The sequence below is a fragment of the Chanodichthys erythropterus genome, chromosome 3 (genome assembly GCF_024489055.1).
Source record: "Chanodichthys erythropterus isolate Z2021 chromosome 3, ASM2448905v1, whole genome shotgun sequence".
NCBI classification, from domain to species: domain Eukaryota; kingdom Metazoa; phylum Chordata; class Actinopteri; order Cypriniformes; family Xenocyprididae; genus Chanodichthys; species Chanodichthys erythropterus.
In genome coordinates this window covers 50,715,840-50,738,855 of record NC_090223.1, presented here as the reverse complement: position 1 = coordinate 50,738,855, position 23,016 = coordinate 50,715,840, and the positions used below count along the sequence as shown (strand labels likewise).

The window sequence follows — 23,016 nt, the reverse complement described above, 5'->3', positions numbered from 1 at the left end:
AGAAGCACTGCTGGCCTGGATCCTCAGATAGCAGTAAGCTCCTGCCAGAGAAAGATAACACTGCACTCCTCTCATCTGTCTATGCTTACCTCTGCAGGAGGAGAGAGACAGTATGTGAAAATGAATTACTGCAGCGGTACAGTGGAGAGGTGATTCTGAGTCTTGCGTGTATCCAGTAGATCTCTCAACAGGGCCTCTTTAATAATTCAGAATTGGCTTAAAAATAACCCATACTCCTTTGTTTTCTTCTATGTGGGAGAAGCACTCCCCTGTTTCTTCAAAACAAAATCCCATCAGCACTAAATACCATATCAACAGAGCTCGAATGAATAAATCATAGAGGGCAGTGAGGAAAATAATGGAGGTGAATATGAGCACATACTGTACTTCAGAGGGAAATTTGTACAGTGTACATTTTTTATTGCTTATAAATTATTTATGATTTCTTTAATGATTACGCATTTAAGTGGTTTATTGAAGAAATATCTTACCTCAGACTCCTTGTAGTAGCGCTCTGGAATCTCGTCGTAGGCGATGTCAATAAAACACACCTCTGTTTCTTCATCTCTGAGCTCCGTATCAAAGATCTAGAGCACAATGAGAGGATGTTAGAAAGAAAATTAGTGAAAAAAAAAATTATATATATATCTATCTCGAACAGCTACCACTGAAGATTTCAGGATGCATTTCACAAACTCTAAATCGGTCTTAACCAGATGTGATGCAACTAGTATCCTTCGTCTGCCACACTACTACAACACCGTTTTCAGCTAAAAAACTTTTTATGTGTTGTGGCCGTTTATTTACACTACAACAGTGTTTTGGTGGCCTGAAAATGCATACTTTTAAAAACGGGTTTTAAAGTGCATGTTTTTGAAAACGATACTGTTATTGTCTCCATGTAAACTACATGAATGCAAATTTGGTGATGTCATGTGTATGCGTATTACATGTTCAGTCTATAGGTGTGTAGTGTTTCTTTGCAATGTGGCATTGCCAACTACTGGCTTGGCATGCATAATACAGTGTTTTTACTTTTCGTGGATTCGTGTGAACGGGGATTGTTTTGATAACGTTGTTGTCTATACGCGAAAAAACGCAAAGGAAAATCTTTACCGTTTTTAGTACTGTACATTGTTGTCATAAAAACGGACCCTAAAAGTAACAATGTTGCGAGATGCAGCACAATCAGAACATATTTGATATGTGGAGAGGATGAGATTTCACTGTGGGTGGAGTGACCGAACACGACAGAATTAGAAACCAAGCAACCAAAAAAATTCATGTGTTGTAAATGAACACATTAACTGAAGGTTGCAAAATTGCTGAATTATTGGTTGGACGTCTCTCAGGCGTCACACCCACAGTCCGAGAGTGTAGCAAACAAAACTGAACAACAGGTTTTTAAACAGTCTGCCAAGAAAGAAAGAAAATTCTCAGACTGATACAATGAGTGGAATTTTTCTAAATTTGTGAACTTCACATTCAACTAAGCATTTTGCAGGTCAATCATATGGTCTCTTTCTAACCAAGCGGGCAGTTGTTGACCAAAATATACTGTCGTGTGTCAAAGGTCTGGCTGCGTGATATTAGTTGCCTTTTTCAGGCAGCAGATCACGTGATCCACTATCTGCTCTCCCATTGGTAGTTAATGCAACACATTACTGCATACCGTGCATCAAGGCTGGAATACACTACATGACTTTTGCCCAGATTTGCCAGATTTACAATCTGGAGGAGCTGTCGCTTAGTTGCCAAAAGTCAGAAGGAGTCTGCAGATTTTGGGCAGAAAATTGCATAGTACAAGATGATCAGACTCTTTCTTTTTTCTTTTTATTCCATGCAGTCGGATGATATTCAAAAATTTAATATTTTGAGCAGATTTTTTTTATTTTGTTTTTTTATTTATCACATATCTCCTAGTCTTGCGTAGCCAGACCTTCAGACTGACGGCAGAAGGTCTGGACTTTATTGCAGCTTTCATTGGCCAAAGACCGCCCAATAGGACATTTGACTGATATGTAACGAAACCAATCACAGTTGATTTTGTTCTGCATCAAGTCTATGTCCCTACAACAACAGAGCGGCGTCCATCTTATAAATGATTTATTCAAGAACTTTTACTGAAACAATGGAGCTGTGAACTTCACATACTTTTGAAAATCCAGTGTTTAGTTGATCCTGATAAGTGCTAATTGTCGCAGTTGTAAACACGAAGGCTTTCCTCTTTCATGAGGGGGTTTGGCATCACAGCATTTTTTTCCAGGCGGACCGTTAAAGAACGTGACACGCATCTCCCAGGCATCCTGTAGAATTCAACCAACCACATGACGACTTTGAAAATCCTGAAGTGTTTTTCAGTAAAGTGTGCCATATGCATCAGACGTTCAGCCAACAGTCCGTGGGCGTGATGTCTGAGGCTAAGACTATGTATCTGCTAGCAAAGAGGTGTCCATTTCTGGTTAAGTTTGTTGTTTTTGGATTGACTTAAAGGTCTGGTAGTATGTTAGATCCTCAGCCATTTAGTGTACGATGCCCAGTTTTTCCTCTGTAACCATTTACAGTCAGCAAATATTAGACCCAGGGCCAGATTTTCTAACAGCTTGTGCCAGCGCAAACCTTCTTTTTGCATTTAAAAATGATTATCAGGATTTACTAAAGACACGCGGTGAAACTTTAGTGCTAAAAGGCATAGACACGGTTGTTTTTGCGGCTGACTTTATTGCATATGCATTTGTAGGAGTTTCCCTTTCAGACGCAAAACTTACGGGAGGAGAGTATTTAACCCTTTCGCATGTAAGTTTAAAATATTCTGGCTGACCCCCCCAGCGTGATTTTTTTTAAGACGACCGTTATTTAGAACGTATCACTTTATGGTTTCCATGGTGACGCGTCATTGCTTGTTACGTGACACACTGCAGCGCTGTATGAATGATGATCTACTTTCATTTAATTTTTCCTTTTTTATTCAAAATATTCACAAATTTGTTAACTATCGACAAATATGTGCAAGTGGATGTGTTTTGCTGTTTAAACACCAATAATGATCGCGTTAGTTGAGCTATATCCGCGATGGGTGCCGCCATGTTAGTTTGCGCCGCACAGAGAATCGGATCTGTTGGATTTACAACATGTGAATTTATCCACTTCTCCCGAAATACATGAAAGTAAGTGAGTTGGTGAACTAGGGAAGAATAGAGTAAGCTTTAAAGTTACTTTCTCAATGCGTATCTGATATGAATAAATCGTGTCGTCTAATTATAATGGAAAGGATTGTTATTTCCGCTTCTATAGACATCATTGTGTATTTTACAAACTCTAAATATATTGTTTTGTTAGTTCTCATGTGTATTTAAATGTCTGAAACCTAAAACATTATTTGGTTGAAAACACTGCATAAATGTAATATATGAAAAGCGCTGCGCGCGTCCGTCTCTGGTTTAGCGCCAGCCAAAGCTTCAAACACATTTGAATTTGGCAGTTGATCACGTGATGCGCTGAACATTCTAACCACACTGGTGTGATCGGTCGCTCCTGGGACCAGCCAAGACTGATCACACCGGTGGGATCGTACGCGTCAAAGGCTTAAATGAGTCAAGCAAGGTGATTTACTAAGGTTTGCGCTAGTCAATTTACTGGTATTTGCGCCATTATTTACCTCCCAAAATGCTTGTCTTAAACTAGAGACTAATTTGCGCTGCTCTTGGTGCGAAAACAACGTTGTTCATTTGACGACAGGATATACAGTAAATATATAACTATATATAAGTCTTTCTGTTGTGGGTAACAGTAAAGAGAGACCCAGGAATCTTTAGGGCTCCAACACTTCTACAGCTGCAGACTCCATGCTGTCCACAGGAAGGAGCTCTCGGTCTGCATGCGAGTCAATATCAGTAAGTGCACTGCATAAGCTGCCACTCATTTGAGAGCACTAGTGCTTGCAGCCTAACAAAGACTCTAATGGGTGAGAGCGCTCCGCTTCAAAGGATCAGGAGCTTTCAGGTGAGAGAACGACTCTCCTGTTGTCTGCCAACTATGTGGCTTTGCCAATTACATTGTAATTCTTTTCATATCCAAATGACAGTAAGCTTCAGGGATGACATGGAAAGAAATGTATAAAACCTCTTTATTTTAAAATATAGACACAAAGGAGAGTGCACTAGCTGTGAGAGCAAGGAATGGTTGGGTTGAAATTGTAAACCAAAGAGTGAAAGGGAGTGACATAACAGAGTAGCTGACTATTTTATAAAATAAGGTATAGCTGACCTTCAAGACCTATCAAGAGAGATGGATAGGAAGACGGAGAGGGAAATTTGAAAAGGACTTGAATGATGGCTCTAATAAATAACTTAAATTTCAGAGATGTAACCACACAAAGAAATCATCACAGAGTCAAACCACGAAATTCGGACAAGCTTGTTTATCAAAGCAGAAGAACAAAATGCAACATCAAACTCTAAAGACTCCCAATGGTGTTTAAAGCAACATTAAAGTAGACTCCTGCTTCAACTCAGACTAACTTCAAAGGAGACAACATGTCTCAAATGTAGGGAAAACATCAGAAACAGCCTCTCACGCCAATGAGGAGGCGGAATACAGATCAAGGATTTTGTGTTTTTTCCTCTTAAATGCAGACAGAGTTCTGCAGGTGCAAAACGACAAGAGACAAATGAAGGGATGGGATTAAATATCTCTCCACTGAAGACTGCAAAGTGCTGCCCTTTGTACCTGCCCCATGACCATAGTCGATAAAGCAAAAAAAGAAAGGTCCATAAAGAAATTATTTACGGAGTCTGGTGTGGAAGAACTTGACTGGCCTGCACCAAAGTACACACATGATCTGAACCCCACTGAACAGCTTCAGGAGCAAGACCCCATCACCAAACATCAGTGCCTGACTTCACTGCTGCTTGTGGTTCAGAATGGGAGCAAATCCCTTCATCCATTTTCCAACGTCTAGTGGAAAGTCTTCCCAAAACAGAAATAGAAAGAAGTGCCCGTTTTGTAAATGAATGCTCAACAAGCACATATACAGTAGGTGCGCAACTGTCCAAATACTTTTGGACCCATCCACCTTATTTTGCAATGCGGAAGTAAGCTGCTTTCTGTGAGTGTGTGAGACTTCCAATTCATAAGGTATAGGGTAAAATGCTAAATAACTAGAAGAATAACAAAGTAAACGATAAAATTTATTTGTGCTACAAACCAGTGTGTGAGCATGACAACTTAATATGATAAGAAATACAACTTCATAACAGACTATTTTTGTACAGTGATAGTGAATGACACCGAAAGCCAGAAACATTCAAGTTACAAATGGTCTTGCCACTCTAATGTTAAAAATAAAGTGAATAATGTCTCCATCCACCTATTTTTATGCGCATTTTGGAATATCTCATTTAAAAAAAAAAAAAAAAAAAAGGTGCGCATCCATTTTTTTAATGGGATAAAAAGATATGTGCATAAACTACAATGGAAATACATTTACCGAATAAATCCATTGATGTGTAATAACAGTGCCTTTGCCTCAACAGTGGATGTGATTGGATAACTGGACTAACCAGCAACCAATCACATTGCACAGCATCTCAAAAGTTGGTTTGGTCATTCTGAAATGCCTAAGCCAAAGTCTGTCATCAAAATTATTGGGTTTAATTCCCTCCCAGAAGAGTGTCACATGATTGCGTTCACAGACACGCATCCGAAAACATGACAGCATTTATTTCGGTTAATCTGCGCATTCTGAGGGGCAAGTAATTTATGATGTAAGAATAAAGAGCCATATTTTCTACCCAAATTGCATCAGTTTCCATTTTTATTACATACATTTTGCGCCAATGTCTCAGGAAGTGACGTTTTTGTTATCCTGAAAACACCGGCTGGAAACACTGCTTTATTCGCAAATGTTTTATGTTACATCTGTGTAGTAGCAATAATCTTAGTTGTTCTCGGGCAAAGAACTGACTCGGGTCTTCGTTCAGATTTCTTGTACAATAAATAGGAATAAAATAAACTCCGGTCAAAAAACTGTGTAGCTCCGTCTTTCTTTCTCACTAAGGGGCACCAAAAACAAAAGGCGCCAAGGCAGTCCAATAATAAAACGGAGCAAACCATTACAGAATAAACATGGGGGTGTTTAACGAATATACATATATATCCAAACACATAAAAATGTATCTTATTCATGCATTTCTAATTTTAATATTAAATTGAATTATTCAAATAATGGCTCTTATATGCTGTCTGTAAATATCTCATTTGATTTGCAAAAACTCAAAATAGAAAAAGTTAATTAGTTAATTAACTAAATTGTTTATGTTAATTGATATCAAAATGTATGAGTTGGCTAACTCAGTACTTCAAGTTAGAAGTAATTAAAGGGTTAGTTCACACGATAATGAAAATTCAGCCATTAATTACTGACCCTCATGTCGTTCCACACAAATTAAGATATTTTTGATAAAATCCGATGGCTTAGTGAGGCCTCCATTTCCAGCAAGTTAATTTAGACTTTCAAATGCCCAGAAAGCTACAAAAGGCATATTTGAAACAGTTCATGTGACTACAGTGGTTCAATCTTAATGTTATGAAGCGTTGAGAATACTTTTTGTGCGCCAAAAAACAAAATAACAACTTTATTCAACAATATCTAGTGATGGACGATTTCAAAACACTGCTTCATGAAGCTCCAAAGCTTTACGAATCTTTTGTTTCAAATCAGTGGTTTGGAGTGTGTATCAAACGATCTCAAACTGCCAAAGTTATGTGATTTCAGTAAACGAGGCTTCATTATGTCATAAGCGTTTAGAAATTTCAATGGTTCACGTGACTTTGGCAGTGCTCCAAACCACTGATTCGAAGCAAAAGATTCGTAAAGCTTCGAAGCATGAAGCATCGTTTTGAAATTGCTAGATCACTAGATATTGTTGAATAAAGTCGTTATTTTATTTTATTTATTTTTTTTGGAGCATAAAAAGCATTCTTATCGCTTCATAACAATAAGGTTGAACCACTGTAGTCACATGAACTGTTTTAAATAGGTTTTTAGTAGCTTTCTGGGCATTTAAAAAAGTCTAAATTAACTTGCTGGGAATGGAGGCCTCAATGAGCCATCAGATTTCATCAAAAATATCTTAATTTGTGTTCTGAAAATGAACAAAGTTCTCAGTTCCGTTTGGTTCCACTAGTGGTGCAGAAATATCTTACAGCAGCTTGAAAAGTCAGCATTATATCAAAACTCTATTTACTTTGTGAAGGCATGTTCCCGGTTTTTATTGTGCACAATTATTTGGATTAATGTGCATCCATATAATTAAAACATTTTCATAATCTCATCAAAATCTAATAATAAATGTTCCTTTTTTTGATTGACAACACAAATCTCTCTCATATTTCATCCCCTTCCCTCCAACCACCTGCACTAATAGCACTGGGCTTTTACTGGACAGGTGGCTCGACAGAAGCCATTACTTTAAAAGAACCATGTGGAAGTACTTTTGGAACAGGTCAACATGCATAATGGTGATCCATCTGTGCTTTTGGAAAAGATTTTGTGGTCAGATGAAACTGAAAAGTTTTTAGCTGAAATTTAAAGTGATATGGAGCCAAGTTAACACTGCCCACACCGCAAATACGCTACAGCGTCATGCTGCCTCTCCTCAGCGGGAACCAGGCATCTTGTTAAAATAGAAGGATTAATGGTGCAAGATGCAGAAAAATGATACCTGCTTTAGTCTGATAAAAACTGATGCTCTGGATAAAATTATTTTTTTCAGCAAGGAAATGGTCCCAAACACAAGGCTTAATCATCAAAGTGCCTGAAATTAAGATGCACAGTCAGCCTGGAAACAAAGTTGTGTTTAAAGGATCCCAGGTGGCTAGAATGATGCACGTCTGAAGAAGAATTAGTCACTGGACTCAAGTTTGCCAAGATAGTGTACCAAATCAGAAAGTTTTCATTGCTGCAATAGTATGTGGAATGAACATAATAACATAATGCAGCTGAAATATAAGGTGCTGTATTAATGTTGTGTGAATAATGTCATTCAGCATCGCCCTGACCCTTACGTGTTGATTTCAGCACCATGGACAAGGCAAATCAAATGAGATGGGTGATAAAACCTCAAGCTATTTCCTGCTCATCAGCCGCAGTTACTAAAGAAGTGTTGGCATCTCAGCTTCGCGTGTGAAACGCAGATGGTGAAAGAATGCAGCGGTCTTATTTCTCACCTGCAGATGCAGAAACAGCCCTCAGGCGAACCATCCAGCACCCCACAACCCCCCAACAGATGCTGCCCTGCTCCTACACCTTTCATTTACAGTGCCACAGGCATGTTCATCATTTATTTTGTCATTTTGTCTGCTATCAATCAAGTGTCTTGTTTTTCATTTGGTATGAAAATGCAACCTACTGTCTTCCAAGATCTATTCTCAGTAGTGTATATACTGGAGAACAATGTTGGCTGTCACTACTTCATCCCACAACACAGTAAAACACAAAAAAACATCTAATTTTTACTCCCTGTCAGCAGTACATTTAATCACTCAAGTTCAAGCACATCATTTGAAAATGTTAGATCTTCAAACAAATACCCACACGCACCTCAAACTGATCACAGAAGAGAAAAAACTATCCGCCTGCAGTGAGTGATCTTAAAATGCTCTCATTTGGGGCAGATGATAAAAGTGTTACTTGATGCCAAGAGCAAAGGAAGAAAACAAAGAGAAATTCTTTCTAAGTGAGTGAGCATGTGTGTGGGACAGAGCAGACAACACTGGCTCAGACGGACTGTAACAATTCCGATGCATGTAAGCTCTCAGACTGACTGCAGGCCAGCATCATTAAAAGAGTCAAACTCACACAGAACTCTGTCCAGGATAAATCCCATCTGAAATCACCAGTGATTTTTGGCTTGTCGCTTCCTTCCACTTAGATTTACACAGTGTTAAGGTGTTAACATTTTGAAAATATTCTAGCAAATATTAACAGAATAGCAGCATCAAAAATTCTGAAGATTCTGTCATCAATTACTGAACCGCATGTTGTTTAAAACCTGTATGTGTTTCTTAGCAGATGTTTAACAGAATAGCCAATCTGCTCTTTTCAACCCAATGAAAAGTATCGTTGATGTCAGACAGAAATCTTGTAATTCAATATTTTGACTTTTTTTCTTCTTCCATAAATCATTACTATTGGTCACCCTTTACATCTGTCTGTGGTAGAGCTGCACGATTCCGAATAAATTTAGAATTATTTTTTTTGTTTATTTGTTTTAAACAGAGATCACGATTTTGAACATCAACTAAACAATAATGGAATTCACTAGAGGTTCTGAGAAAATGTTAATTGCTGCAGACTTTTTAAAATGTTTAATTAATCTGAATGAATTATTTAAAATAAAATCAGGTTAAATGAATGATTCAATGACTCACTCATAATCAATGCAATTGTTGAAGCGCCATGTTACTTTCAAAGGGTGATTTACTCTATTTTGACCATAGACATTGTATATATATCTGAACTATAAACTTTTATCCCAGTACTATGATAATATGAATATTTATAACACAGAAATAATGATACTGTGTGTTGAAAGACTGTTTGTGAAGCTTTTTAATATCTGTACATGACAACTGCTCTCTCTGGCTCAGCAGCAGTGCCAATGCAGATCTGAATGTACACTGTGATCATATTTGTCAAACATTATATATATATATATATATATATATATATATATATATATATATATATATATAATCAAGTCATTGCCAATATTGTCTTAAATAGATGTATAGCACTTAAAGGTACAATATGTAAAATTTTTCCAGTAAAATATCCATAAACCACTAGGCTAGTGTTATATATTTTGTCCAGCTGATTACTAACAATATCTCTAATGTTTTCAACTACTTGTAAATCATGAGAAAATTCCCATTCTAAACAGTGACACGGGGCAGTGCAGTCGCCTGTCAATGACGTCAGTTACACTTTGTTACCGCCTTTACTGACGTAGAAACCACATGACAACAGTGCCGTGGACAAATGCGGAAGTAGAGTCTAGCGTCCAGCAAACCACTAGCTTGCTTCAAGCAGTTCCTTATTTAGTTCTTGCACATTTTATGGTGGATTGTGTTACTTATTTATGGAACATAATTACTGTTTACCATCTGCCGCTGGTTCTGTCGACAAGTAAAGCTCCCGTAAACTCATGACCGGAAAAGCGGAAGCGGCGCCGGCGACTGTGTCATAATAAAAGTCCCGCTGCTCGTGAGGCATGTGTTGATCAATCGCTCCAGCTCCTCGTTCAGCTCCAGCAACACTCGCTCCTGCTCTGCTTCATACTAAAGTAACGTTAATAATCGCATCCACGAACATGAGTTCTTCCAGACTCCAATCCTTATTCTTTTGTACCGTCCGTTGAGATGGAGACCACATGTCCCAAGTTTCCGCTTTAAAACTTGGCGTCATCAAACTACGTCTTTGTTTTGAATAGGCTTCTAGAGACCTCTAGCGGGGAAAAAAAAAATCACAAATTGTACCTTTAATCTTTTAGAACATGAGATTTTGGCCAAGATTTTAGCTACAGTGAACTTTATAACCTGCAGGTTTATTAAAAACATATTGTGTTGCACTTATTGCCTCAGATGTAGCCTTTCTAATGACAGACAAAACACGAAATCCGCTAGTCAAAACCTTAGAACTCAATTTGAGCTTGGTTTTGGTAAAATGTTAATAATATATTTACACGCAAGTGTCTGACCAAATATAAAGCCACAATATCAACTTTGACAACATAGTTTTTAAATTATGTGTTAAAAGAAAGTGTTTATCTACTCGTTTTTGGAGATACAAGTATTCTGCATGGCAGCCACGGTATATAGAGACCAGGTGCTAGTGAGCACCAAAAATGACAAAAAATTCACCATAAAAGTATTTGAATATGCATTTGTGAGTGTCATCCTATGTTTTCAAGCTTGACAGCCAATGGTGAGTAACTGATGACAGAATTTTCATTTTGAGGTGAACTTTCCCTTTAATAATAAATGAATGAATGAATGAATGAATGAATGAATATCTAACCAAAGTAATAAATAAACAAGGACAGACCCACAACCCTAAAAAAGTTTGTTTCATTTCATTAAATTGTTCTGCAACCTGAGAAACTATAGGGCTTACTAGTTGATAATGTTTTCCATCAGTTACATTATTCCACAAGCAAGTTTACAATCAATGGTTCTCACTACAGAAAACATTTACAGATGATAGAGAATTGAGAAAAGACCAGGAAAGATGAAATCACACACAAACACGTTCACACTACATGCAGCATACATACATTGTCACTGATGCCTTTGTTGTCTTCATACTTTGTCTCAACGTGGATGGAGAACTTTGGCAGGAAAGAGCACTAAAGTAGAGAGAGAAAAAAAAAAAAAGTAATGCATCACAGATGAGTTAAATTTGGTAAACCTAAAAAGTATTTGGACAATTAAAAACGCACGTCAAATTAAGTGTCATCTGCACTCATAATGCAAAACAAGTATTCAAACACATCATTTATCTTCGTCATTTTTGCTCATTGTCTTTGAATCAGCTAGTGTTATGGTGTTTTTATTGGATGTATGAAGTCAGTTCTCAGTTTACACTTGTATTTAGTAGAATGTCTGTTTGGGAGCATCAAAATAAAGTGATAACAGATATTACACAGTATACTAATACTCTAATGACTGATAGTTGAGTTGTAGTTGCAAAGTTACTTGTAGTTAGTAGAATATCTGTTGGGGAGCATTAAAATAAAGGGTTAACAGATATTAAAGTGATGTCATGCGTTTTTAGGCCAAAACATTTTAACTTTTTAAATTTCACATACAGCAAACATCTCCTCACTATCCACTAGCTGCCCGTCCCCTGAACACACTGTAAAAAAACGCGGTCTCTGTAGTCGCTACAAGCTCAGAAAATGGCAATAAAAACAAACTGGTGCAGCCTGGACCACGAATCATAATAAACACGCTCCAGCCAATAACCGACAAGAATGATTTTAAATGTGCGTTCATGACTGTTTCAGGAAGCACGGAGGGGAGGGGGAGGAGGAGGAGGAGGGAGGGTCTAGCTAGCCTCTGTTTTGTTTGAAAACACTTCGAACATCAACAGGAAGTTACTCCGTCCAGGATCTCTTAGAGAACCTTTAAGCAGTATACCAATTCTCTAATGACTGATAGCTGACATGTAGTTGCAAAGTTACTTGTAGTTAGTAGAATATATGTTGGGGAGCATTAAAATAAAGTGTTAACAGATATTAAGCAGTATTCTAATACTCTAATGACTGATAGTTGACATGTAGTTGCAAAGTTACTTGTAGTTAGTAGAATATATGTTGGGGAGCAGCAAAATAAAGTGTTAACAGATATTAAGCAGTATTCTAATACTCTAATGACTGATAGCTGACATGTAGTTGCAAAGTTACTTGTAGTTAGTAGAATATATGTTGGGGAGCAGCAAAATAAAGTGTTAACAGATAGTAAGCAGTATTCCAATACTCTAATGACTGATAGCTGACATGTAGTTGCAAAGTTACTTGTAGTTAGTAGAATATATGTTGGGGAGCATTAAAATAAAGTGTTAACAGATATTAAGCAGTATTCTAATACTCTAATGACTGATAGCTGACATGTAGTTGCAAAGTTACTTGTAGTTAGTAGAATATATGTTGGGGAGCATTAAAATAAAGTGTTAACAGATATTAAGCAGTATTCTAATACTCTAATGACTGATAGTTGACATGTAGTTGCAAAGTTACTTGTAGTTAGTAGAATATATGTTGGGGAGCATTAAAATAAAGTGTTAACAGATATTAAGCAGTATACTAATACTCTAATGACTGATAGTTGACATGTAGTTGCAAAGTTACTTGTAGTTAGTAGAATGTCTGTTGGGGAGCATTAAAATAAAGGGTTAACATATTAAGCAGTATTCTAATACTCTAATGACTGATAGTTGACTTGTAGTTGCAAAGTTACTTGTAGTTAGTAGAATGTCTGTTGGGGAGCATTAAAATAAAGGGTTAACATATTAAGCAGTATTCTAATACTCTAATGACTGATAGTTGACTTGTAGTTGCAAAGTTACTTGTAGTTAGTAGAATGTCTGTTGGGGAGCATTAAAATAAAGGGTTAACATATTAAGCAGTATTCTAATACTCTAATGACTGATAGTTGACTTGTAGTTGCAAAGTTACTTGTAGTTAGTAGAATGTCTGTTGGGGAGCATTAAAATAAAGGGTTAACATATTAAGCAGTATTCTAATACTCTAATGACTGATAGTTGACATGTAGTTGCAAAGTTACTTGTAGTTAGTAGAATATATGTTGAGGAGCAGCAAAATAAAGTGTTAACAGATATTAAGCAGACGGTCTACTAATACTCTAATGACTGATAGTTGACATGTAGTTGCAAAGTTACTTGTAGTTAGTAGAATGTCTGTTGGGGGCCATCAAAATAAAGTGTTAGCAGACATTAAGTTAGTACTTTGCATATAAGGGATCAACAGACATTTAAGGGGAAAATACACACCACAAACTATATCTATTCAGGAAAATGGCATGCAACTGTTAATTTTATTTAGCTGAGAAACTAATTTTTGACATCTATCAAGAGAGGTCAAAGCTACGATTGTGAACACAGTGCTCTCAGTAGATCTGGTGCACTGTTCCTGCACGTTTCAGTATGATTGTGTTTTATGAGCCTGGCGTTCTGCTGTAATGATGAGCTCTTTTCTGCCTCACTGGATTTACAGCCTCCCTGTCCTCCTCCTCTCTCCTCCTCACACGTCCTGAAGCTGTAGCCCCTCTGAGACCCAACACACTGCTGCCTGATTAGATTAAGCATTGCTCCCGCAATCGCTATGGAGATCAATAGAGGCTGAGTTACGTAACGCTGGAGGAAATGCTGTTGCAGTGGGGGAAGGGCAAAGGATCGAGGACAGGAGAAGAAGAGCAAACCTTTGGTTGTAAACACGCAAAGCAATGTTAGAGTTATGGTTCTGTTCCAAAACCTAGTAAACCTTCTCACTTCTCACTTCTTTTTACTCATAATTTAAAGTAGTTAAACTACAGTCAAGCTCTTTTTTTAAAAAAAAGATGGTGGTAACACTTTATTTTAGGGTCTTTTAACTATAGGGTTTTAACTATAGGGTCTTTTAACTTTAGGGTTGCTTATTGATATGCATATTTATTAAGCACATATTAATGCCTTATTCTGCATGACCTTATTCCACATTCTTAATCCTACCCAATACCTAATCTTAATGACTGCCTTACTAACTATTAATAAACAGTAAATTAGGAGTTTATTGAGGGAAAAGTCGTTGTTAATGGTTTTTATTTGTTCCCTACACTAAAGTGTTACCAAAAATTAGTTCGCTACATTTCATGCTACTAAACTTAAATGCATACCTCAGGTCTTTATCGACCCGGGATCTGTGTGTTGTGATTGGTATCGGTCAACTGCTTTGAGCGCGTTTGGGAAATGTCACACCCCTTACCATAACTGCAAGTTTCAACATACTACTAACTAACTCAACCAGGCCCTGCCCCTTTATTTGCGTATGACTTGGGTGGGAATTATTTAAATGAAGAATATTGTGATGTGTTCGTTCCCAGAAGAAAACTCAAGACTACAATGTAGGCGTTTCAGGGAGTTCAGAAACTGGAGTGACTTTGCAGACCTTTTTCATGCTCAAACAGCAACATTACACACTAAAGAAAGTTGCATATATAAAAGAGTAGAATAGGTCCCCTTTGATATATTTTAAACACTAAATTTTAAAATGCACTTTTATACTATATTATCAGTTCAGTCTATTTTATAGTCTAATCCACTGTATCCTCAGCACACACTACATAAAAAAATAAATAAAAAAAAAACATCATAGAGTCTCCAATAATGATGGATTACAGAATGTATCCTAATAAAATGAAATTAGTGTAAAGGGAATAAATTGCAAGTGTCTTTTTTTGGCAATACGCAGCAGTGAACACCCATGTTTTCTACAGCCTGGATGCCAGCAGTATTTTTGCCGTTTATTTTCTCCAAGGAGATTTGGAAAAGAGTTTCCATTAAAGTCTTGCAAAACAAGAACCAAACCAACCATCTCAAATAAAACATTACAAACTTTGATCTGAAGAAAAAAGTGTTAGAAATATTGTGGGTGTAGGTGAATGACATATCTGAATGAACTATTGAACCATTTTAAGTTTATTGTAAAAATAATTACATAAATTCAAATATATAAGTAGTTTGAGAGTGTACCAATTTGATCACATGCCAAATAAGTTCTCTGATTGGTCAATCTCTCTTTGGGATTATGGGGAGTGTAGTTCTTTGCCGTAACTGACTAAAATGATGTTGAAACTTTGCTTAATCGTGACTTCAACAGAAGCATATACCATGAATTAACAACCTCTGAGCTCATGGCAGGTCTGACTTGAAAGGTTTATCTTACTGCTAAAAATCAATATCTCTATGACGAAAATAAATAAGATTTGTACTTCCAGAGCTCTACTGTTGCACTCTATTAAATTAGCAGTGGATAAAATAAAAGATTAAAACTTTGATATGTTGACTGCAATTTCCTTAGCACAGGGACATAAAAACCTTATCTAAGATGTCAAAGGAAAATATAAATATATGTTTGTCTCCATAATCACTCAGCCAATAATGAGTGTATTTCAATACTGCTCAAACAGCCTAATGTGGAAAAAGGGACTGTTATAAATTTGCATGTAGCTGTTTCCATTTTGTGCTCATTTTTACATCCTTTGGGCCTTTCTCGTCTTCCACTGCTCTCATTTGAGCGGTTGTATCCTGTTGTTCCTGGCATATGGTTGATTATGATAATGGTATTCTGATGAAGAGCTCTCTCATTCATCTCTAGGTACAGATTCGACATGCGGCGATTCACTGACTGTCGTCCAGCTTAATTTAAGCCTTAATTTACTTCTGTAATAGTACGATAATATAAACTGAATGCAGCTATAGTATGATGAATGTGTTTTAAATATCAATAAATAAAAATCAGGTCAACGCATACAAATTATGGGTTATTTCTTTCAACCCAATTACTAGGTTGAGCCTGTTGGGTCATTTTTTGGGGTTATTATATCAGTGTTTGGGTCAAATGTAACAACCCAGTGGTTAGGTTTTTTTTTTTTTTTAATCGCAGGCTTTCTGCATCCTCTTCAGGATAGAGCAGTTCTCAGCATCATCGAATTGGGAGCATTTCTTCTGTAAAATACAGGTTGGAGTATGTTTGATTTTATCTATAAAATTGTTACTGTGCTGTAAATGATGCAATTTTCTACAAAGCAACAGGGTCACCTAAATCAGTGTCGCATCAGTCTTTTCGTCTGATTTTATCTGTAAAGATACTAAATCTAAATACTTTGGATGTTAAGTATGTCCTCAGAGCTGTTCACTGTTTGTTTATGTGCATCTGTGCACATAAACAAAGTGCTCGATCATCATTTCCTACTAGTTCATTTATAGCATCAAATAAACATGAATGAACATCAGAAGGAATGTTGTTTCAAATGCAGAAAGACGTAAATACACACCATTTTTCAAGTTCAAGTCCACCGAGGTTAATCTTCTGACTCCTGACTGCTTTGTCGGACAAAATGGCGGATTCGGCGTTATGATTGGTTAGATCGCTTGTCAATAAAACTTCCGGAGAAGGGTCAATTCCAGCTCCAGAACAAGAACCAGCGCCATTGTGGTTGAAACAGGATAACAGAGACTGGCCGATTACACTACAATTACTTCTAAAGAAGTAATTTTTACTTCTAATGTTTGTTAAACAAGTTTAAGGCTATAACCTACACTCTAAAAAATGCTGGGTTGTTTCAACCTAAATTTAGGTCATATATGGACAAACCCAACGTTGAGTTAAAAATTTAATTTAAAAATGTAACCCAATGGTTGGGTTTGTCCATATTTGACTCAAATTTGAGTTGAAACAGCCCAGCATTTTATTTTAGAGTGTACATATTAAAAATATATAAAATATGCTATACTGTAAAATATGATTTGCTGGGTAAAATCAGCCCAACATGTGTTCTTGTCCTATATTAACCCAGCCCTTGGGCTAAAAACAACCCAGATTGGGTTGGTTTTAACCCATTGTTTTTTAGAGTTATATACAGTATTTATCATCAAATCCAATTTCTTTCAATCACACACATTTTAACTTACTGTAAATTGCTTGTTCCACAGCTAGCCATATTTTAACCATGGTCAAGCAATTTAAAATGAATCAATTTAATTATTTTCACAATGAACAGATTTATGCTGATTCAGTAGCACTTTACAATAAGGTTAATGTGAACTGACAATACAAAAATACTTCCAAAGTTCATAGTTCATAGTTAATATTAAATTCAACATTTACTAATACAATGTTAAAGTCAAAATTTGCATCTGTTAATATTATTTTATGAACCTGAGCTGACAAGCAGTTGTATTTTTATTAAGTAACGTTAACAAAAGATCAATAAATACTGTAACAAATGCACTGGTCATTGTTTGTTAATGTTAGTTAAAGCATATACTAACGTTAACTAATGGGACTTTAGGCCATGCGTCCACCAAAGCATTTTTAAACAACTGAAAACGTCAGCACACTTCTGGAAAACCGAAAGTTACGGTATTGCTTTATGACTTGCTTGAATTTATTGCTTTGTCAAGACTAATACAAAATTAAAATATTTAAAAAATACATACTTTCTTCATTCTTGGCACTTTTTATCTGTTCCAGAAGTTTCGTTATGCAGCCATAGCCATGTCAAGACATGTCTCCCGCACTCGCGCACTGAATAAATATATAAGTCATTATAAAATATTGATATAATAAAATTTAAAATATTTCCACATGACTCCACCAATGTTTAGTAGACAGCAGCACACGTATATTGAATGTTATAAAGAAATATTCATGTTATGGTAAATTATCGTCATGTTTATTTTATATACTGATGAGCAAGGGGGGCCCCCTGGTGGTTTGGGGGCCCTACGCAACTTGCGTAGCTTGCGTATAGGGAGAATCGGCTCTGTGCAAGAGGCAAGTTTACACTTGCATGCCCAGTGTGCTTGAACAGTCATGCGACATGCGTTTTCAGCTGTGTAGTGTACATGGGGATCGTTTCTGAAACTCTGTGGAAACTTGTAGACGAGGATCGTTTACATTTTAAAACACTGCAATTTGAATTAATGAATTTTTTTTAAAAAGTGATTATTTAGATACTTTTTTTTTTTTTTGAGTGCAGAAATCTTACCTGTTTCATTTAAGAATGGCTGACATTTAGCATCACATTAAGTTTATTAGCTAATGTTAAAACTGTGTAATCCAAATAGATGGAAATTGTATATGCAACTCAAATAAATAAATCACAAATTTAGGCCTAAATATTTTTGAGTGTATATACAGACGAAAGCACCAACTGGATGACTACAGCTACAGCATTCCTTCTGTTTAGAAGGAGAAAGCCCATTTTACAAAACATGTAGGTCTAAGGAGTCGTGCACATAAAGCTTTTCCATCGTTTTTCCATTGTAAACAAGCACTAGATGGACATATTTGACCATTGCGCTCACATCTCACGTCATTTGACATGCCATTCTAAAAATACAAGTTAATAAAGTTCAACTTTTAAAAAACACCCCTTTCCCCAATTCCACTGCCCTGAATCTTGTGTTTTTAAATGCAATAACGCTTTCTGTGTGAATGGCCCCTAAGGTCCCAAAACCTTATACCTTGAATATATTCATAAGGCTCCAAGGAGTCCTGAGTTGTTAAAATGTATATTGCTCTTTCGAATAAGCACAAGGTTTTCCATGAAACCTAATATGGTCTCCAAGGAGCTTGAAGACACCTGGTCTGCAAGGTTTTCCAATACACTCTAATTATATTACAGCACAGCAAGAGAAAACAAGAACGGTGCATTCTGGGATAGCATAACAACATGGTTGGTGGTTAAGGGGAATCAGCTAACAGTAGCTCTGTTCCAAAGCCTAGTGATCTTGATGTGTGCTGCCAACATAGACAAGATAATAAAACCCGAACCTGAAATAGAAATGTGAGTGATTGAGAGCACTCTTAATAGCAACTATTGTGAGACGCACAGAGACTCGACTCACAACTGATTTCAATGGAATTTGGCTTTAGCATGTTGCTATGCTTACATCATTTACTCTTATTAATCACATTAACTTAAGAATAAAATGCGTAAGATCACTTTTTAGTGAAATTAGTGTGTTCAACAGCATGTTCATTTCATCTGACATTCTGGGTTTCAGTTTCAGGCCCACAAATAAAAGAAGAAGAAGAAGCCATACTTACTGTATACTCTGAGAGACAGCGGTGGGGGAGGAAACAGATGAGGAGAGAGACAGACAGAGAAAGAGAGAGAGACTTCATGTTAAAGGTCATGGTCCAGGCAATAAACACACCACAGTCTTAAAGCCATCAAACAATCAATTAAAGAAAAAGCTGAGTTTTTATCTGGGGAACTTAAGCTCTTTCTACAGTATACTGAACGTGTGTGCATGTATGTGACAAACATGTGCTTGTATTTGGAGCGGTGTGTGTGCACATCTCTGATATGTCCGTGTCTTTTCTAAAGCATTTGCTCAATAATCGCACCTATATAGTATGTCAAAGAGCCTGGCGAAGCTTAGGGTGGGTTTCAGCAATCGCATATCAAATTTAAGATTCAGACTGTATGTATATGTGCTTTTTAAATATGTTTAACAGATGTTCATATACAAATAAGCTAAATGAATAATTGACCTATTAATTTAAATCTTGTCATTATTTACTCTCCCTCATGTTGTTCCAAACTACATTTATTTGTCATTTTTGGCGCTTGAGAGCCTGTGGCCATTTACAAACTGTTGTATGCAAAAGATCTCTGTGAATATTGTTTAATTGTGTGTGTGTGTGTGACATGAAAAAATTACAAATAATTCAACATGAATGCTTTTTCAATTGAAGTCTAAGAGGCAAGACATTTTAAGGGTTTTACAAGCAGAAATTAATTTATTTTCTTTTTTTCAAAAACTTAATTGATATTTAGGGTAACGCTTGTTTGTTACAGAAGTGGATCACTGACAGACATTTTGTACATCATACACGTGTGCTTGAGTGAGCTGAGTCTGAACATAGAAGAAAAATTTCTACAAATATTTAAGATATAAATGGGATTGACAGTGAAGTTCTTATCTCAGTCATTAAACTCTAGATGGCGCAGGCTGATCGGTCCTTTACATGCAATCTGGAAGCAATCACATAATTTACAACAAGACACAAACAGATTGGCCTCTGCTGATCCTTCAGCCAATGAGATTGCTTGCTCAACATTTAAATACTGTAGTCTGGTTCAGTGTGAGTCAGAGTTCCTCTGAGACCCTCCACCTCCCCCAGCTCCACCTGCCTAGATCTGCTGCAGGATTTATGTATGTCTATTCAGCAGCAGCAGCATATCTTACATGTTCACAGCATGTCTGTGTATCTTTTAGCAGTAGCAAGTCCATACTTTCTCTGCAGCAGCAGCATGGATATGAGAAAGGGCTGCATGATTAATCGGAATTAAACTGCAAACGATTTGGCAGTTGGCAATGATTTTTTTTTCATGCACAGCTTGTCATTGAAGTACGGCTAAATGCTGCTCCATCTGAAAGCCAGAGGGGGCTCTCACACAGAAACTCCAAATATGCCCCACAGAAGAATGTTAACGCAAGTTGTTCCAGAAAATCCATATGGGCATCTCACTATCACTGTAGCTGAATAAAAAGAAGATTGGAACGCTTTGAATGGTTAAACATGACTAATAAACACACGACTATGACAATATATGGTTTATCTGAGTTCTTTAAGCCTTCTCGGGTATTTTCACGATAATAAAGTATTGTATTTATAATACAATGCTAATCGACGTAGCCTTTATCACTGTATAGAATACTATGAAATAATATCTTGTGTTTCTTATTCTGTGTAAGAAGGATGTTATTCAAACACTTGACTGACATTATGAAGTGAGTTTGGAGAAAAAACATGTCTTGTCTTTTGTTGGACAAAGCTTCATAAATGCTTATGTTTGGAAAGATGTTTAACACCTTTTTGAAATGTATGTTACTGATCACAGAGCCGTACTTCACTGACAAGCTGCGCATAAAAAACTAAAATTTAATTTTCATAATTGCACTAAGCCAAACGGTTTAAGTGTGATTTCAGGTTAATTTCAATTAATCATGCAGCTCTAATATGAGATCTAGTCCACCAAGACCAAATACATGGACACTGCCATGTATAAAACTATTCAGAGTTATCATAATTGTATTAGACAAAAGAGCAGATTTATGAAAGCATTTTATAAAGAATAACTGACTCGTTTTGAAAGCCTGTTCACACTCACAAACCTATTCACAGTAGCAGTAAACTGCGGCACTTTCCAAAAATAGGGTACTCTTTGGTGTCCAGTTACTTTTTTAAGAATTAGAGACATAAATCAGATGTTATATATAGTGAGAACTATTGGATAAACTATTATCTAACATAAAATGAACCTACAGCAGCATGTAAAGGCAGATTTAAAAACATCCAATGTCATATCTCCCTCTTAAAATTGTGATTCTGTCCCACCTTAGGTGTCTTTTATGAATGTACTGAAATTTTTAATTATAATTATTCATTTTAATTAATTCAATTAAAAACAAAATGTGTCCCATATTTTGCACTTGACACACATTTTCATAAAAACTGGCCAAATTTAGTCTTAAATGTAAGTTTCTCAATATTAACTTGTAGTGTACTGAACTGTTGTATAAATGCAATATACTTGCATTGAGCTATAGTGCTGAATATACAATCTTAGAAGAATAGATTCTATATAGAACCTTAAAGGGTTCTGTCAGGCGCTTTAATATCTAGAACCTTTTAGGAGTTCCCATCAAGGGAACTTTATGCATTATGCATTCATTTAAGATATTTCTCCTTATATAGACACTTTTTGCCATAAAGAGTTACATAGAACCACACTGAACCCTTTTTTACTTAGTTTAAGCACTCGTACTTGCTCATGTAATATTAATTAATTATCATAAATTAAATTAAAAGTCATCTTCTATGGACACTTTTCTTGTTCAGGTTAATTACTGTCATGACAGAGCAACTGTATGAACAAAATCTTGCTCAGCAGTTTAGAAATTAAAAGTGTGTTACAGTATTATAAGATGCATGTTAAGCAATTACAGCAGGACTGTATGCTTGCAAGTAAGCAGCTGTAGTTACCGGTGATGGTGTAGGGATAATAATTCCACGCTTTCTCTGTCACATAGAAGATTTTGGGCACCACAGCTCTGGCCCAGCTGGGTAGCTTGCTGAAAGAGACAAAAACAGGAAGGATAAGTATTGAGAAAAAACTAGAGAATGCCAGCTCACTGCGCCAGTGCCAAACGGCCCGTTCCCCCTGCAGCAATAACAGTAGTAATGACAGACTAATAGCTGCAGTGAGGAAGCTCTGATGGACGCTCAGGGACGAAGATGCACTTTCATTCTGTCTGTGATCAGGTTTCCTTAATCACTGCCAAAATCTCCTTAAGAGCAGCTGCAAAAACGGTCTTGAATCAGTCACTCAGTCCTAATAGACGGCTGTGAATGTGAATGGTGAGTTTGACTGCTAAACAGACAGCATATCAGTCACTGGAGAGATCTGAAATCTTCAGTGCCTTAATGATTCTCGAGTAGTGAAACAATATAGTTTTGGATTAAATCTGTCAAACAAGTTCAGATATTCAACCAACTGCTTCCATTTTCTCATGACTTTTTCCCTTCATATCACTCTATCACAGCCTGTTATCCATGCCAAAGATATATTATGTATGCTGAAGAATCAAACATTCAACTTTAAGAATGAATTGAGAATACAGAAAGCTCTTCTGATGTTGATAACTATACTAATATA

At 36.5% G+C, this 23,016-nt stretch overlaps 1 protein-coding gene across 1 annotated transcript in view; it reads right to left on the bottom strand.

Annotated features, from left to right (window-relative positions):
* The window catches only part of pitpnc1a (phosphatidylinositol transfer protein cytoplasmic 1a), a 115,327-nt gene that overhangs the window by 7,179 nt on the left and 85,132 nt on the right, over window positions 1-23,016 (bottom strand). The window contains exons 3-6 of the mRNA XM_067382692.1: window positions 22,344-22,432; window positions 19,395-19,402; window positions 11,337-11,408; window positions 492-587 (exon numbers count right to left, since the gene is read on the bottom strand). Of these exons, the coding sequence (XP_067238793.1) occupies window positions 492-587; window positions 11,337-11,408; window positions 19,395-19,402; window positions 22,344-22,432 (265 nt within the window). The remainder of the gene's footprint in view (window positions 1-491; window positions 588-11,336; window positions 11,409-19,394; window positions 19,403-22,343; window positions 22,433-23,016) is intronic.